General features: G+C 30.0%; 1 protein-coding gene across 2 annotated transcripts in view; it reads left to right on the top strand.

Annotated features, from left to right (window-relative positions):
* Positions 1 to 20104, top strand: part of LOC107442925 (bone morphogenetic protein 4-like) — a 63104-nt gene extending 43000 nt beyond the window's left edge. Inside the window, exon 4 of one of the 2 annotated variants that reach the window (XM_043047637.2) lies at positions 18781 to 20104. In XM_043047637.2, the coding sequence (XP_042903571.1) occupies positions 18781 to 19610 (830 nt within the window). In that variant the 3' untranslated portion in view covers positions 19611 to 20104. 2 annotated transcript variants of the gene reach the window in all.
* The last annotated feature ends 246 nt before the right edge of the window (positions 20105 to 20350 follow it).

Raw genomic sequence — 20350 nt, 5'->3', positions numbered from 1 at the left:
CCTTGTCTTCTGGGATTGGGTTCAAAATTACAGGGCTACGTAGTTGAACATTACTAGTCGTAAACCAAAAAATTGGGTCGGTTATAAAATAAAAAAGGGGCCGTTCAAAAAGTACGTACATCCCGAAGGGGGGGGGAGGGGATTCGCTATTTTGTACGGTTTTGTACGATGGGGAGGGGGGGTGGAATTATACAAAGTACGTACACTATAAGCATACACCAAATTTAAATTTGACTTTTTCCTACACACTCCTTAAATAAATATTTAATTTTATTTAAAACAGAATTANATCTTTATAAACTATTTTTAGATTACGTTATAGAAAAACAAAAAAGAGAGGTAAAGTACTGTATTATGAGTCTGAATTCATGGATATATTAAATGAAGTGAATATTTACCGAAGTTCCTACTTAAAAGTAATTTCTTTTTTTAAAATCATATTATTTTTAAAATTCAAATTTTAGCTCTATTTTTTTTTCTTGAAAAAATATAGAATTTTTTTTTTTACTGTTTTAGTTTAGGTTACTTATTTTTTTAAAATGTTACGAATGCATTATCGGTATTTGATTATGGCATAAAATTCCACTCTAACTAAAAATTTGCACGACAGAAGTTATAAGCGGTGGGGTGCAGAGAAGGGGGTGAAAAGTGCTACGACCCCAGGTATCGACTAAGATTCCCAGGTAACCCAGGGCTACGACCCAGGTATGGACTAAGTCGACGACTAAGGAACAGTGAAACTTTAAACCTATTGATGTTTATTTTCATCATGAAATTAACTTTTTTAACAGTAAATATTTGGCTCAAGCAAAATATTTAATGAAGAATAGAATGTAATATTCTAATAATTTTAACCATGAAATTTTAGACCATTAAAATTTAAATATTTCTTGCATTTAAAGAAGAAATGTTAGATTGTTTAGTTGTAAATAATAGATGTTTTTACTATAGAATAATTTTAATTCACGTTGCATAAAAAAATTAATTTGGTTTTTTCTCCTTTGTGCGTACATACCTTTTCAGGAAAATTTAATTGTGGAATTGATCATCTACACGCGATAAGAGGAACCGATACACAATTTATGCATAGTGGTTTTCTTTAAAGTATTTTTGACTACCAATTAGCTTTTCTTACATATTCAGCATTTAATTTTTTTTGTTCATACCTTTTGAACCTACTCCAAAGTATAAATAGCCTTTTTATTTAAAAATGTGAAGATTAAAAAACCCAGAAGCGATTTGAAATACACCTTATTTATAAAATGATTTTTTAAAGTTTCATTGGCTCTTTATATAGTATTTAAATACTATTTACCACAGAATTTATTGAATGGCAGCTAGCGATAAGTACAATAGCTTATATTTTTTTTCTTCAAAATCATATTTCTGATAGAATTTGTTGAATGACAGCGAGCAATAATAATCAGTCTAACGACTTTTCTTTTGTATGCTCATTTCAGACGATGAAAAACAAACGGAAATTGTGTTTATTGAAATAATTGCCACTTCCTCAAAACTAGAGCGTTTATAAAACTAAGAAAAAAAACTGAAATTAACTGAAATGCGGACGCTAAAATTTCCACATAACTTTCCTGATTAATGGTTTTGTAAGATCCACGCTTACTGTCATATGAACTGCAGTCCAACAAGTTGCTAAGGAGCATTGAAAGAAAATAGTGAGAAACTTCAGATAAACTTCTTTATCAAAAACTGACGACACACTAATTATTTACACTTATGCTCTTCAAAGAGAAAGAAATTTATAAATATTTACTGAAAGAAGCCTCTAACATAGCTCAGAAAACACAATTTTTTGATAAGAAGCGTCTAACTGTTTATTTATGATAAAATAGTGAAAAAAATTGTTTAAACTGATTCTCAAAGATGTATTGAGTTATGATTGTTCACTTTGTACTTTTACGAGACTCAATAATAAATCACAGTTTGTATGCAATAATTTAAAACATATTTGCGAAGAATAAATAATTATCACCGAATATTTATTAAAAAAATCAACGTATTTTAATTGCAATATTCTCTATATAAATTAACCTTTTAACCAGGTAGATTACATACTTATGAATTTCATAAGACGACTAAGACAGAAATCTATTTCACTTTTTTCTCTCGTAAGTTATAAAAGAATGATACAATACAATAAAAGAATGATACGATAAAAACTATAAGCTTTAAACATCAGTTGGCATGAAAGGGAAATTCTACCGTGCTCGAATTTTCCTTCTGAAATTACGATAAAATAGCTGTCAATTCATCCGATTAACCATATAGTTTATGGTTAGGAACATTTTTTTACCTTTACGGTTTTGAAACCGCTTACTACTTGTACGGTTAAAAAACCGTGTATAAAAAACTGTACGGTTTTCTAACCATTTACAACGAGCAAAGTTTTTAAACCATAAAAATTGCAACATTGAATTAAACACACATTGAAGCTCTTGGCATTAGCTATAGTTTTGTATTCCAATAGTGCAGGACACTGGTAATTCTACATGCATTCAAGGAATGGAAGAAATATTGTAGCATTAACACTGGGATTCAAACCTCTGTTCCGCCGGTCATGAGATTGACCAATTAGCCCTCTCAGTATGTACCCAGCTGCATGGAACAAAATGACTTTATAAGTTGGTTGTTTAACAGTATTAGGAAAAGACGACCAGTAAACATTTTTTCTCACGCTTAACAGTTTGCATATCATCTTTTTTATATTTGTTTAACAGTTTTGGCCGAAAATGGTCAGATAACAATTAAATAAAGTGCTATTAAACCATTTTCGCCGAGAAATTTCGGACAGTGTATATTTTCTGAGGTTCATTGGCACAAGAGCCAGATTTGTTTATATTGAACTAAAAGAAAAATTACATAATGTAATCTAGATTAAGAAATCTAACGGCGGTATAAACCTAGTCTTCTGGCCTAAAAAAAAGAAAGACGAGAGATTATTAAGTACCTTGTTGTGCTCTTGGGAAATTTAAAAGGAGGAAAAAGCTTTCATTACGTAAGTAAGCAGATAATGTTTTTTACATTAAAGACATAGAAAACTGAGGGAATTTAAACTTCCAAGCATGTATATCCTTTCACAGAATTAAATTTGTTATTTTCTATACATCAAACCTCTAATTCTTTTTTTAAAAAAAAATCTATGGACTCAATGTAAGAAATTTTTCTCATTTATGTTTGCATGTCTTTAAAAAAATGCAGATACTTTTGAAAATTCAGTTGTAAAATGCTCCACTCATTAGAAAGATAAATGTTCGCTTTAAATGCATTATTATGTTTAACAACTTTAAAATAAATGAAATTTTTTTTTTTTGCTGAACAAAAATGGTTGTTAAGTATAATAAATTTATATTCCTGGATCAAACCTAAACACTTATTTTAACCAACAATAGCCAATAAAATTTCTTAAACAATTTGCTTCAGTAAACACTTTATGCAGACTTTTTGCAGTATGATTCCCCTGAAGAATATTTTAACTCTATGAATTATAGTGGATCATTTTAGTGTCACATTTTTTTAAAAAATTGGTTCTAATAATGAGACGTGTATGTATATATATATAATTATNAAGAGAAAAATTAAAATGCATTTTATTAATTGTTGTCTTATATATGACTAAATATTATGAATTTAAAATTGTTTGCTCGTTAAATTTTTATCTCTTTATTCTATTCAAAATCAAATAACACGAATTCAATGTATATTTTAGCTCGATAAAAAGAAAGAAAACGTTTCGATGAACTAAAGGTTGGTGCTTCTCTTGAATTGAATATAAATATTTTACAAAATTTACAATATATTTGCTACTGCAATTCTACAAAATAGCTTTTGAAAATATCCTGTAATCATTTGAATTATTATATTTTTTTCTCGACTTTTTTAAGAGTAATTTTTTCCCGTAAAAATTTATCGTGGTTATAAAAAAATTACATTTTCTGTCTTGGGTGTTTAAAACTCTGACGACTAACCCTTTAAATACATGTAACCTGATAAAAAATTGGGTCAGATAGATTTCAAGGCTTATTCATAACAAATAAATAAAGTAATTTTGATAAGCATATTTGTTTTTATTAGCGTATTTTATTAAATTCTTTGTATGATAAAATAATTATTTTATCCAAACTTTGAATATTGAAGCATATGAAAGAGCAATATTTTAAAAACTCCTCATCGAAAAATTTTGAAAATAAAGTCGTTGAGAAATGATTTTCGGAGAAATTTTCGTGGAGTACACCATCTCATTAAAATTTTACTTGCGAAATTTTGCAGTTTATTCTAGATAGAATTGACTAGATTATGAGCAAGAAATTTATAATATATTTAAATTTTCGACGAAGTTGCATGTAAAGAAAGTGAATAAATAATAAGTTAACCATGTTATTTTGTAAAGTACATCGAGAAAAAAATTATGGTTAATGAAACCAAAATATATGTTATTTTAAACCATTCATTTGGTAATTTTTCCATTTATATAGTAACGGTTTACCAGAAATTTTTGTTTTCAAAATTATAGTTTTTATTTGTTGTAAAAAAGAATTTAAAAATAAATGTGGCCAAATAAATGGTTTTTATGCCATACTCTTATGGCAGTTTTTCCCAAAGTGTGGTACGCGCACCCCCAGGGGTACGGGAACAGTTACGAAAAATTTAGAAAGGGTACACAAAAGTCATAAGTTTGGGAAACACTGCTCTAAGGTATCATGATAAAATTTCAAAATTTTACCATATTTGCTCAATTTTATCACATATACTTTATTGTCTATTTAAAAAAAAAACTTTACTAAAGTGCTTCGGTAAAATATAATGAGCTATTTGGCGTTCCCATACATTCAGAAACACTGTGAATTTTACAATATTCTGGTAGTTTTAACCATACTTTTTTCTAGTTGTAATTTGGAATTTAAAAAGAGCCCTATAAAAAGAATTCGGCAAATATATATAGAAATATTGAGTAGAATGTCAATAAAATCAGAGCATTTGTTTTTACGAAATCAGAACCACTGTTATTATTTTAAATTTAGAGTACTGAGAACTTCTATTTTTCGCTTCCTTTGATTCTGGCTGATGGATGAGTTTATAAAGTTTACTTTTAATACAGTCTACTCCGATTAACTTAAAGCTTTTGGGAGAAATATTCTTCTGTTTTTAAGGGCTAAATTACCTTCAACGAATTTCAAAACTTGATATTTCAAAATGCAATGAACTTTAAAAAAGCAACAAAATATACTAGTTTCCCCGACATAATTTAAGAACGAGTTCGAATCTTATGAAACAATGATTGATGAAAATCTTTACAACTAAGTGACTTGACAGCACTCTATAAATTAATATGATAAAAGTAAGTATCACTCGTATTATCTCTGGGAAAATCTCTTTATCGCAGCTCTTGGGCATGTGTCTACTAGAAACTTTCTTTTCTGAATCTATGTCATTTAAACCTAGAAGGCATAATAAAATAAATAAAAGTAAAAACTTCATTTGAAAGAAATCAACTTCATGTGACTTGCTAAGTTCTGCCAGAAATTTGAGTGTGTGAGGCAACCAGTTATGAAAATTTCAAAAAATAGCCAGGTGTGACAAGATCTCATGTGAAAAAGAATATAAGATTGAAGAATAAAAGTCAAAAGATAGATTTTTGGCAAGGACACTAGAGTTTGTATCCGTTGGCAACTAAAAATGCTAATGACGTGTCTCGTAAAAAAAATTTCCTGATACGAATTGCAGATAAACTGAAAAATAATTTTTGTTTTTTTAGTTTATTAAATTCATTTAACAATTAAAAAAAAACCTTTTTGATATTCTGTGCGGCTTTCGTCCCTCAAAATCGTATCCGTATGAAATGAATGCTGCTGTCTTCTTATGTTAAAGTGTATAAATTTTCGAAAATTATAATTAATAAATGTGCTAAATAGGGTTAACAAATTTTGTACGTTTCTAATATATTGCTGAAAAATGATAGTTTACATAAAAGTAAATTTGGTGATTTTTTTTTCTTCTAAAATCACATTTTTAAAATTGATTGGGGACACAATTTTAAAAAAAATGAAATAAATAAAATAAAAAATTATTATTCAAACAATTGATTTTAATCGTTTTTTTTTTTAAACTTATTTTTCCGGCAGTCAAAATTATTGTTTATGAAATATTTGCATAAAGAGTACAAACTATGGGTTATAAATTTATCAACGGTAATAGATTCTAAGTCGTGTTGGAGTTATGAAGGGAGGGAGGGGAATGTAAGTGCTTTTATCTTTTAATTTTGAGAATTATAAAATATATGACTTTGAAAAAATTTAAAAACGACCATTTTATTCTCTAATATCTTAAAACATTCCGTTTACAACTCTTCTTATTAGTGAGATTTTTCAAAGCGTTACACTACTCCTCAATTTTAACTGAACGCTATTTGAGTTTTACAACGCAAGTGCGAAAATTTCCCTACGGATCACAATGTCAGTAAAGAGTAAAAAACAAAGTCAGCGTTACGATTAAAGCAAGAGGAGTGCATTATCTGTTCCCTTGGAAAAACGTTGAAAATTTTACAACTGGAAAACAAAGTACTGCTATTTTGATGCTTTTGTTCATAAGTGAATTAACATAGGCTGGGGTGCTATGTGAACCTTTTACAAATTATATTCTCTAAAATAAAGAGTTTTTCAAAATACAGAAAAAATGTGTCAAAATACAAGTAATAGTAGAAGCATGTAATACTCGAAATTGAAAACCCCATGTATTAAAAATTGAAACAGCATATGCTCAATTTTAAGCCAAGTACAGTTTCAAGGGTGACGGGAAGGCAGAAATGTGTTAGAGAAATGTTTGTTGACTGCTATCCCACGTAATTAACTTTTTTATGAGAAAATAATTAAAAAATATATATTTCACAGCTGTTTAATTTGATTTGGTTCTTTTTATTTGTCGATTTATTTTTAAAAATTTCTACTGTAGTTTTCTGTTTTCCACTTATTGCTTAACTTATCACCGTCAAAAATGTGTTGGCGTGTTAAATGTTAACACGCTGACAGTTCATTTAGCGGAAGCTATCGCTAGATAATTCAGCATTAGATAAGATAATTGTGATAGCACGAACATGAAATTCCTTAAATATTTCTGTTGGTTTTATCCTTCAAAAATTCATTGAAGAATGTACTTTAATCAGAAACTTGGTTATCGTTTTATAGTGGAAATATTGTTTTCTGTTTAGCACGCTTTGCTTCTTTACTTTTTATTCTTCCAAATCTATAGATTAAGATAAATTTGGTATTTTAACTCATGTTTCATGATTGAACAAAAAAAAAAAATTTTTTTTTCTTTTTTTACTTCTTAAATAAAAACAAATCATATCAATGTATTCGCAATTTAGGCAAATATATATGGCAATGTAGCGTTGAAGTAACTTTTCAAATATTAAAAAATTAAATCACAAGTTTTTTCATACTAACAAAAATTTGGCTTTTCTCAATATTGATTTTAAATAATTTAATTATCATAGGAGGTGCTTATTAAAGTTGGAGAAAATTTGTCCTGAATAACTGTAATAAACTCACTGCAATTTTATGTTTCTAAATAGTTCATATGACGTATAGTATTCGAAGAACAAGACTTAAAACGTAAAAAAGACTCTTCTCAGTTTTTTATAAAAACAAAATATGCATTTAGACAATGGATTTAGAACTGTATAAATTGTTAAGGTCTTTTCAATCTCCCTTATTAAGCTGCAGGAGATATCGAAAATTCCTTTTGTCTCTACCTTGGTATTTTATTTAAATTTCTATATACGTTCTTTTATATGTATTACAGTGTATCAACTATACAACTACATTTTTCTTCGTCTGGCGATATAAAAAATCAAAGAATCATATTTTTCAATATGATGCTCCATTAAAATTTATCCCTAATTACGTATTTTTTGTAAATTAAATTTTCTAAAAAAACTATTCTCTATAGATAAATTTTTTTGTCTAGTATTAGGAATATTACTGAAAGTAGTTTTTATTTTTCTTATTTTTTGTTCCGTTTCTAAAGCTCAATCTTAGTAACTAGAGGTTTGGAAAAAGCAAGGTCTTTTTTGGCAGATTTATTTTAAATTTGATGTAAAGCATTNGTAAAGAAAAACTTAAATTTTATCGGGAGCAACTATGTAAAGCATCATATCTTTACATAATGCATCTACTATGCAATATGTAAAGAGAAATCTGCATTATTACCTATCTGGATGGAATGCATCCTGCATGTATTCCATTTATCCAGTACACTGTAAAAAATTCCGAAATCTAATAACGGTATAAAGTACCGGCACTGTAAAATCCATTTTTACCATAAAATAATATACCATAATTTTCACAGTAATATTTATTTAATTAGAGTGATTCAGTGATTTTACGGGCATTATTATAGTAAAAATTACGGCATGTAAGACTTTTTGTTCCATGGCATATTCGAAGGAAGAAGGGTTTTACGATAAAAAGTACCGGTACCTTGAGTGCTGGTACTTTTTACAGTAATTCGATCTGGACTTTTTTACAGTGTAATCTTTATAGCTGGATATTGAAAGAAGTGGTGTTATGAATTCGTGTATGTTAAATACTTCAAAAACACTTGCTTTTGCACTTTACTGCATAAATATTAATAATTGTAGAATCCGGATTTGCGTTATTTTTAAGACTTGATGTATCGATATTGAAATTTTGACAAAATAATTGAATTTATATTTGTTTAAATTTACCTACCATTAATAGGAAATAGTTATGTAATAGTATGATCATTAAATATAAATATAATGCTTTATTAATGTTTTTTTTAATCTTATATATTAACTTAATAACTAGAAGTTAGTAGTCAGCATATCACAATGTATTGAGTATTGAGTTTAATACATGAGCATACATATAAACTCACTCATTTTCTGTGCTAAGAAAAATATAAATTCACAATTCTCTTTTTATGTATAAAATCGAACTATTTTAAACGTTACATAAATGTACTTTTAATATTTAGAAATGCTGTTACCAAAGATCGTATGCCTTTAATTTGTAGATAACTATTGTTTACGAATTGACTTTCGCTCAACGACGATGTGCTTGTTGCAATTCACAAGAAACTGTTAAAAACAACTATTCAAAAGCTTAAAAACTACTGCATATAAACTATCGAGCAATTCTCTTCGTTCCATAACTTAAATGACTTGTAAGTAAGTAATATCAGATAGAGAAAAAAAAAACTTAGGAGGGGAAAAAATAGTTGCACGTATCTTAAATTGGTACCTAGTAGTTGTACTGTCTTTTGTAATAACAGTAATTTGTTCTTCCACCGTTAATTTTTAATGTTATTATATTTTCTATTATGTTTTTCTCTTTTCTGTTATTTTTTTTCCTTCTCCTTCCTATTTTTTCTTTTTATCAATAAACGGCAGTATATTTGCCTTTAAGCGATTAGAAACAATCACTGGTGCTGATGTCTTAGAGAAGATAAGTTCTTCCTTTTTTTTTACTACATAATGAGAAAATTATTATTTTTTTTAATGTAATGATTAAAATCTTAATATTATCTTTAAATCGTTAAGTCTGTTCATGTTTTAAATATAATGAAGGGTACTTTTCAGTTAGTCAACTTATTATCCCCCTATGAAATATCAAAAGTTAACATTTATTTCCTTTAGTAAGAATTGTATAATGAGAGCTGTGATGAAAAAAAATAATAATTTTGATTTGTTTTTGGCCAACCGAATGCTGAATCACTTTTCCCGTTGACTTTTCCACTTGAAAACTTATTTCATTTTATTATTTTTAGTTATCTGCCGGTCAGTTCGTTTAAGTATAAGAGTGGTCGAAATTCTAATCGGTGATAAGATGGCAAAAAGTTCGCTTGCACCATTTAGAAATTGGATGAAACTTAAATTGTCATTAGAGACAGAACTTTAAAGATTTGATTACTTTCTCTAGTTCAAATGTAGTCAAAAATTTAGTTGGCGATTGTTTCCATTCCTGTTATGACGGTGCATTTTGCTTGTAGTCACCAAGAAATGATAGCAAATATTGTAGATCGTAAGGAAAGCTGCAACTTTGAGAATATGAAAAATGTTTGTGATCTAATTTTTTAACAATTGAAAAAAGTTCTTAAACATGCATTATCTCGGCTCATATTAATTTGCAAACACAGAAAAATGTTCATTAATTTTAATTATTACCATCTAGGTGTTAAAATTTTGCAATATTGGCTGTTTTTAAATAATAAATATTTTTTTAAAAAAAATGACTCAAGTTATCTGTCAATTCAAAGGCTTTTGTAAAACTTCACGCAATTTTGTGTTTGTAGAATAAAATTATAGTTTTGCTTCGAGTTAAAGATGCATGAAAAAAACTATCGTTCTGAAATGTTCGTATCTATCCTTAAAATATATTAATCATTGTTTCGATCTTTCTTAGTTAATAATAAAAAAATTCCTTAATTTTAACATAACTACATTATATTAAACAGCACATTTAATCTTGACTAGAATTATTAAATTTCAATAGTAACGAAGGCTGAATTTAAATAGTTGAATCTAATAATTTTTATTCTTTGATCATCGTCACTGTTTAGCTGTAGAAAAATCTTAATGAAAATTTACAATTTAAAAAAGTTAATAAAACAAATTTAACCTTTATAAGGATCGCTTGAAACTAACAGACTTGATGATATTCTTTACATAATTAAATATATCTTAACATTTATGCTATAATTAGTGGCACTGGTTAACAGTAGAAAAATCGGTACTTTTCTGTTAGCTGGGCGCAAGCGAAATGTCGCCGAAAGACGATGACATCCTCCAACTTTTTTTAATATTTTTTTAACTTTATTTATTTCTTAAACGCATACAAACTAAATAAAATAAAAATAAAAAAATTGTTGAAATTCCTAGCTCCCGGCTAAACGAAAAGTATCGAAAACTCTTTAAATCGAATCGCAATATGCAATCAGTGTATAATAATTAAAAAAAAAAAGTTATTAAAATTGACAGTAATGATGACATTCTCAACATAATTAAATCTATCATAGCATTTATGTTATGATTAATTACACTTATTAACAGTGGAAAAGTCTTTTTATAAAAACCACAATTTATAATATATAAAAACAGAAAATTTAGCCTTTATAAGAATTGCTTAGCAGTAACGATGGCATTCTTTACATAATTCAATCTTTCATGACATTTATTCTATGATAAGTGGACCTGGTTAAGCGTAAATTTTTTCTTTCTAAACGCTTAATTTACCGTCGTTAAGAATTACTGAAAATTTAAAGTAATGATATGCCCCTCATAATTAAATCTATCATACTATAATCATATGCTAATATATACACAGAAAATTAATAGTAACGGTAACAAATTTTATTTTATTAAGACTAACATAACTTTGGTGCATTGTGATTAAATATTCTCAAACATTTCAATTCACGAAACACTACATACAAGCTTATAATACTAAATAACAATATCGTAATAAATTTGAATTTTTTTTCCTTCTTTTCAGTTTAGTGAAACTTCTTTAAAATTGCATATTTATGTCAAAATAATCAAGCAGGCAGAAGACAAATCACAAGGAAGAAAAAAAAAACTTACGTTATAAAGCTTTGTCGAATTTCGTTCAATAAAAATGTATTAATTTTATACTAACAATTCTTTACATTAAAACCAATATTGTTGGTATTTTATAAAACCTATATTCCAATATAGTTGATATTTTCAAATCTCTTCTTTTCTAAAAATTTGTTAAATGACATATTACAAAAGAAATGTTTTATACCTGTTTTAAACTGATGCCATATAACTAACTTAATTATTTATCTAAATCTTTTACCTTCTGGAGTGAAAGGAATTGGTCAAAATGAGGCTAAGAATAGTGGAACTTTTCACGCCTAATGACGTGTTTTAAAAATCTAATTAATGCAATAAAATTAATTATAAATATAAAATAAAAATAAACGCTGCTTACATGCAAACGATAAAAATATATATCGATAGTCTCCTGCATTAAAATAAGTTTAAAACGATACAATTATTGAAAACGATCTTCCAAACTGAGGGACAATATGATTCAATAAATTGTCGTAATATTCTGATTGCTAATGGCAACCAGTTGCTTGCAATATTTTACTTGTAAATGAAACGTATTCTAATTTGTTGCTACTAGCAATAGATTGATGATTTTTAAATTTTCAGTAATTTCAGTAATCATTAATACTTTTTCTGTTGTATTATAAATGAAGTGACGTCATCATAGACTTCTCTATAATTTGAGTTCTTGGATAAGACATTTGTTTGTAGTTTCTCTCTTGGTTTATTTAATTCGGGGTATGTGAACTGGTATTTTCGCGCCTTTTATATAAATTAAAATTAAATTTGGGATAGATTTTACAGAAAATCGTTTAGGCTGTATATATAGTTTTTTATTTATTTATTTTAATATTTTAAGTGAATGAACACGCATCCACAAAGATTTATTATGCAGAACCAAGATATTTCTGTTTATTATAAAAAAAAAAAAAAAAAAAAAAAAAAAAAAAAAAAAAAAAAAANAAAAAAAAAAATAGCATAAATATGTTTTGATCTAAAGTCAAAGCGCAATGCTTTTTTTATAGTAAAAGTAGTAGGTTATAAAAATAAATATCCACTTCCGTAAAAAGAGATAGATATTATCTCTTTTTTCACATAAAAACCCGTTTTCGATACCAAGCATTGCTGGGTAAAAATGAAATTTCTATGACATTTTAGTAGTACTTTTGTGCAAATTCAAATAATTCTATTGCTCTACAATTTGTTTGGAGGAAGAAAAAAAAAAGAAAGTCAGTAATCTAAAGAAATTCCAATGATATCGCGTTCTAGTTCTTCTATTCTAAATGAAGGTTGATTTTTTTAAGTGTCTTGAAAGATATTATCAATAAAAATGATATTTTTTAGAAATCTTATGATCTTTGATGTTGCAATACAACTCTGTATNATATGTTTCTGGATGTGTTTTCATTAAAACATGAAAATTTGAAATAGTACCTGATGCCTGTAAACAAATTGAAATAAGGTTTAAGACATTTCTAGTTGTATCTTCATTGAGACCGGAAGATTCAAAATAGAACTCGATGACTGTAAAAAATTTAAATATGGTATAATACATTTTCAGATGTGTTTTCATTGAGACCTCAAGATTTAAAATAATAACTGATGCCTTTGAAAAAATTGAAAATGTTTCAGAATTTTTTCTTACGGCAGACACTTCGAGATGGAAAATGCCGGTAGTGTTCTCATTTTGTATTTCCTGATGAGCATGAGCACCTTGTGACCCGAGTCACGGAGGCGAGCAACATTACACGGGCTCCGGATACCCGTTAATAGGGTGGGTCATATACATACATCACACAACAGAGGACAGCACACAAAGATAAATATCCATGACTTGAAGCGGGAATCGAACCCGCAGTCACAGGCTTCACAGTCAGTCACACTGACCGCTCGGCCACCCAGCCGGCTCAGACATTTCTGGTTGTTGTAGTTGTAGTTAATTTACGTTGAACTAGAGCTGCACAATGGGCTATTGGCGACTGTCTGGGTAACATCCCTGAGGATGACCCGAAGACATGCCATCACAATTTTGATCCTCTGCAGAAGGGATGGCACCACCGCTTCGATAACCCAACGACCTGCACGCGAAGTCGAGCACTTTATGGTAGAACAGTTTAACGAGGACAAATACCGCACACCCTCGGTCCCCACTCAGACTAATCCATGTGGTCACTCACAACAGCAGCCAGTGATGCTTGACTTCGGTGATCTGCTGGGAACCGTGTCTTAACGTTCAGTCCATTGCGGGACCAGACATTTCTGGATACGTGTTCATTGAAAAACGGATTTAAAATAGTACTTGATGCCAGTAAAAGAATTGAAATATGGTTTACCTCATTTTTGCATGTGTTTTTATGGATACAAAAAGATTTGAAACTATCTGATTCCTGTAAAAAAAATTGAAATATGATTCTAGGCATTTTTTGCCTGGTTTTTAGTGCAGTCAATGGATTAAAATACAACATTATATATATGCTTTGTGCTATTCAAAATCGATGCAATAACTTCGGTTAGTTAGCTTTTGCAAATACCACAATACATCTATGTATAATCTATCAATGAAGTGTCAAGATTTATGACGGCAGTCTAATCTCTATCGATTGACAATTAGCAGCAATGGAGGACAATTGAAATCTGCAGCAGTATTATTTCCGACACTCAATTTATGCATGAATACTTTTTGAAACAGGAGTCTTATAGAGGGCACTCATAATATCTGTTTTTGAAATAACGGGCACACACTTGACAGTTTACAGCAATGGAAGACAATCTAAATACATGGTGGCTGTATTATTCCCTACACATAATTTACGCACGAATACTTTTTTTAAAACAAGGGTTTAATAAGGTGCGCTCAAGATCTCTATATTTGTGATAATGGGCACACACTTGACAAAGTTTTGGTATTTTTAAAATAAAAAAAAATCATGGCGCAAAACGTATCAGTGTCTTAAACTCTTCGCGACTTTATGTTTGTGCGAAATTTAGAATGGAGAGCTGTTAGAAATTATAATATTCTTATGGTACTATAAAATATATGGGAACGAATATGGGAATTGAATATGGAAAAGTATGGGAACCCTCGCTATAAAACATGCATGCATACACCAAACGTTTATAAATCGCTTTTTATTTATAGTTGCTAATTAAATGTTAAACATCAAATTTTTATATGTATAAAAACATACTGTTCTCACATATATCGACTTGACATATGGTAATTAGTTTCATATTTCCAATTAAATTTAATGGTAACGTCTTCTCATTACACGTTTGTTGACAGGTTAGCTTGTATGCTCTCCTCTGGCAATTGCAATGCCAATATTTACTGCCTCAATAACTTATCTTCGATTTTCAATTTACTGTTGTTCCAGCATCAATTGACACGATAATTATAAGGTGGAAGCGTGATTGTAACTCTGATATCGGTAAATCAATAATGTCTTCGAAGAATCAATTACACCTTTCAGCAGCAACAAGATTTATGAGGTTAACCTGATCGGGTATAAGTAACTTTTTCCTTGGCAAAATATAAGTTTTCTTAAACTGAAACGAAACTTTTTCGTTACCACTCAGATTTGACGTGTATGTGATGGCACATACCTGCCATCTTTTATTTTGCAAGACTAATTGATTTAGATTTTAGCTATTTTTCTTGTTCAACAAATTTCTATGAAGAATTAATAATTAGATTAGTTTAATTTATTCCAATTATTATGTTTAATTGTTCTTTTAAGTACAGTATGCCCATGAAAGAATGTCCAATCATGCCATGGAATATTCTTCAGTACTTTATTAAAGGTCTTTACTATGTTCAGCCACTTAGGATTTGCCTTAGTTAAGAAATAAAGAGGAGTCCAGACTTATTCTGAGAAGAGGAAGACTAAACTCTATTATTTAATTTTTACAAATAATATTATGCTGGATCTTGCAGTATCTTTCGATACATGTCAAATACAACGCGGGAGGCCATCACCATATCAGAATTTTTTCCTACAAAATTATACCGATACAGTTCTTCAATCAGTAGTTTTTAAAAGGTTGTTCAATAGAATATATTTATCTGTTTTTAGATGTAATTTGCGTTATGCTAATTTTTTTAGCATCATCCAAATCTGTTTTCATTAATTTAAACTGTAATAAAATTAAATTTAAAAAAAAATCTGAAAAACTGACATCAAGTATGTAATTTTAAATTACTCACTCCAAAATACAGATCAGATATTTTTAAGCTTTGAGAAAAAAAATTCCTTAGAAGTTCTAAAAATTTTCAAGTGTTAATTATCCTAATCTAATAAAGCTATTTCGTTATTTTCCATCTTTTTTTAAAGATATTGTGCTGTCAAATGATACCATGAAATAAACAGTTTGTTAAGTACAAATGTATATAATATCTATATCAGGAAAGCGAAAATCAAAAGTTTTAGTTAGAAAATCCAAGATTTTTTAAATTCCAAGCAAAAGTCGAGGCCTCTTAAGGCTCAATGTGTGTCGGTATAGTTTAATGATGCATGTATTAAGCACTTGTAAGAAGAACGAGATTAGCTTACTTTCAATTTAATGTTATGAACAGTCTAAATTAAACTGTTATGATATGCGGTTGTAACTTGGATATATTGGATTTCATAAAGGTCACGTCACCCTGTGGTATATATTTTCATGGAAATGAACTACTTTTATTAATTAATAACATCTCATGTAGTTTAATAAAATAATAATAAATAATCATGAATGAAAAGCATTAACGACAAAACTATACACTGAAACAATTTGTCTGAATGAGATTCTGTTCCGACACCCGGTGGCTGAGTGATAGCGCTTCCCGCTCTCGTGCCCCAGGTCCTGTGTTCGATCCTCGGGCTGGGCAAGGTTGACTCAGCCTTTCATTGCTTCAGTTGGGTCGATAAATGAGTACCAAGCATGCTTGGGAACTAAACAATGGGGATTTCGTGTTCGGTTGACCACCTAACGGGAACATCTGCTCATGCACCCTAGAGCCTAAGGTCAAGAAAACTGAGATGGGCACAGTAGGCCTTGGCCCTCTATGGGCTGTGACACTACTGAGTTTAGTGTTTTTTTTTTTTTTTAGAGATTCTGTTGCCTCATCTCTTTCCACGGGGGACCCTGTCCAAATCACTTTTGACTGTGCGAAAATCTGTCCCCTGCATTATTTTGCTCACGAGAGTGTACTTGGTGATAGATGCTGTGTTTATGCATCCCACTGTCCCAAAGTTTTTTGACGGGACATCCCACTCTCTTAAAAGTTTTGAACTAGACATCCCATTGTACCAAATTTTATTTCTCCCTCTTTTTTCCCTTTTGTTTAAAAATGTCTATTGTAAATAAATAAGAGGCATTTTAACAGGATAAAATAGTATACGGTGAAATTTTCTAAGAAATACATATCTGTAAAAGTTGTGCCATCCGATTCCGTGGATAATCGCAAGTTTACTGTAAAATTATTTATGTGAGTAATCTTAAACATAGCAAAATATTTCTTCTCAAATCATAATTTTTAAAGGAAATTATACCGTAAAAGATGATGTCCTTGGACCATCCTCTATGCCCTTTGTAGAACGTTTTATATTTTACTCACATCTCGTTTAAATTCTACGGAGCATGTTTTATGAGACTGATGAAAATTTGTTTTATCCCCCCCCCCTTCTAAACTCAGAAGAGATAGCTTGTCATAACTGAGCTAATTCCCTAAAACATAAAGCAATCTTTATTTTCTTTAAGAATGAATCAAATTAGAATGAGATTTATTCTCGTTGTCTATCACAAAATCGCCCTAAAGTAGGTTTATTGCTGATTAAAAGGAAAAATTAACAAAAAATGAAGCTGATTCTCTGAACTGAGTCTGAAATCTTGAGCATAAAGATATATTTGAGATATTACCATACATAATTAATCTATAATTTTATTTGGAAACTTCATATTTTTTACTATCTAAGCGAACTTTACTTTAAAATTAAAATCAATCCATCGTTGAGAATTGTAGTGAATAAAATTACAGATACATTCATTTAGGCTTATCATTTGTATTCTTTTTGTTTTTAATGGTGAACATTTACTTTTGCCAAGAAAATTAAGTACGAAGACAGGACTTAAATATGAAATAAAAGGATATCATTCAATTACGTGAGTTTGAGCCATGGTAGCTTAGGGGTTATAGTGTTCGCCTCCCAATGAGGTTACCCGGATTCGAGTCCCTGACGGTGGCTTGTCAATACGAATTCTGCACCCAACTCGCGTTGACCACAATGCTGACCTAAAATATCCTTCGTGGTAGGCGGGTCCTGGGATAAGAGTCCCTTGCCGTCAAGCTAACCGTGGGAGATTTCCATGTTTTTTTTTTCTAAATTAAGCGCAAATACGTTTTAGCTCCGTCAAAAAGTTCTTCACAAAGGCAAATTTCTCTCAATACTTGATCCAGGAGTTCCCTTGTCTTCTGGATTGGGTTAAAAATTACATTACTAGGCTACGAGTTGAACATTCATAGTCGTAAACTCAAAATTAGATCGGCTGTTCAGAGACGATTATAAGACAAAATAAAAAATTACAAAGGTTTTATCTTTGCAACAATATTTACCCTAGTAAAATTTAAATGCAACAATTTATCTCAATGTCATTTGCATTTAAATGGAAAGTGTACTGTTACACTGAATGACAATTTAAGTAGTCATATAAATTGTAGGTAGGACAAATTCAAATGAAGCATCTTTCCCATTAATTAAGTTTAGTTTGCTACTGCAAGAAGAATTCAGGTAGCAAACGCATTTCCTTAATCAATTAAAGAATTATAAAAAGATTGATTTATAACAGCAAAAAAAGCCTTAAGCGATTTCTAAATGTTGTAATCATTAAAAAAAATTTTTTCTTGATTTCTGAATTTTATTTGATTAATTAAGACCAGAATCGTAATCATCAAATAAAACGCTGGTAAATGTCGCACCATAAAAAAAGTTTCACTTTCAAATAGGATTTCTATGTGTGAATAAACGTAGTGTTGGTAGCTAAAAGTAATTTTTGTTTTAAATTCTCAATTTTATACATATATGTATGTATTGCATTTATTTTTAAATTGTTATAGCTATTTATTGGTAAATAATAAAAATAAATCCTGTGCATTGCTTCGAACTGATTTTTTCTCTCTTTATTTTCAGAAGTGACTTCAAAGAACCTCTGTGATCCTTTCAATGTTCTTTACAGTTTCGACCTAAGCAGCATTCCTAGGCACGAACAAGTGTCGGCCGCTGAACTAGTCTTGTACCGAGAACAATCTTCTCAAGATCGGAAACCAATTCACAGGGTGCAGGTGTTTGATCTCCTGCGACCCAGAACCCCCAACACAAACTCTATCCAAAGACTACTCGACACCAAGGTGTTTCGAAGTTCATCATTGGGTGAATGGGAACATTTTGATGTGCTTCCAGCTGTTCATAGATGGCGGCACAATCCGCATGAGAATTATGGACTGCAAATAGAACTAGTGAGCACAGCAAATACCACTGAGTCACAGACAGTCAGATTAAAAAGATCAGTGGGTGAAGATCCTCATAGGTGGAATCAAGTCGAACCATTATTGGTTACTTACTCGTTTAATCCAACGAACTCAAAAGTTGATTCATTATCTAGGACTAAACGTAATGTTCGAAAGCATCGGCGAAAAGGCCGAAAAGACAATTGCCGGCGTCACGCATTGTACGTTGACTTTAGTGATGTTGGTTGGAATGATTGGATTATAGCTCCTCCTGGTTACAATGCTTATTTTTGCCATGGTGATTGCCCTTTCCCATTACCAGATCACCTAAATACAACTAATCATGCAATTGTACAGACATTAGTAAATTCTGCCAATCCTGCGGCAGTACCCAGAGCTTGTTGTGTACCTACTGAACTATCGCCTATTTCTATGCTATACAAAGACAAATTTGATAATGTTGTACTAAAGAACTACCAGGACATGGTTGTTGAAGGATGTGGTTGCCGTTAAGATTCTTTGTCTCTTTCTTACATCAAATTTTAACAATTAGTCGCCAATCGAACGTGGCGTATTTTTTATTGTTTTGGTTTGCCGTTCTTGCCTTTAGATCCCTTGAATGTTAACAAAAAAAAATGACAAAAGCTTCTTGTGACTGTTTTCAGCCATAATCAAAATCCATATTGCGTCATACTCTTGATTAATAAATGAAAGCCTGTCTCATACGCGTGAGAATAAGAATGCTATTATTTAAAAAGAGCAAATATATTGAGAATAAAAAACCGAGAGAGTTGCATATGCTGCCGCTTTTTTCTTTTTTTTTTTTAACTCACGTAGCAAAAGTTTCAATAGGTACTTCATATTTTATAAAAGTGACATCTTGTGATTATTACCTCATAAGAGAATTACCACAACACTAGAAGCCGAAAAGTTTGTGACAGAAAATAACATAAATAAGTTAAACATAATAACATTAAACATAAATAACATAATAATGTGACAGAAAATAACATGTGACAGAAAATAACTAAAAAAAAATAATGTGGAGGCACTGGCATGCATGGCAGCATCGTCGAGGGGGGGGGGCATTATCATGCAGTCAGTGCGGGAGCAGTTTCTATGGTTGTTGGTAAATTACCACTGTGTCCTCCCTAACGAAGCTGCCATGTATGTCAGTGCCACTACTTTAATGTCGNCATTATCATGTAGTCAGTGCGGGAGCAGTTTCTATGGTTGGCGTTAGGATAGATGAT

The sequence above is a fragment of the Parasteatoda tepidariorum genome, chromosome 4, assembly GCF_043381705.1.
Source record: "Parasteatoda tepidariorum isolate YZ-2023 chromosome 4, CAS_Ptep_4.0, whole genome shotgun sequence".
NCBI classification, from domain to species: domain Eukaryota; kingdom Metazoa; phylum Arthropoda; class Arachnida; order Araneae; family Theridiidae; genus Parasteatoda; species Parasteatoda tepidariorum.
This window is presented reverse-complemented; position numbering and strand designations above follow the sequence as displayed.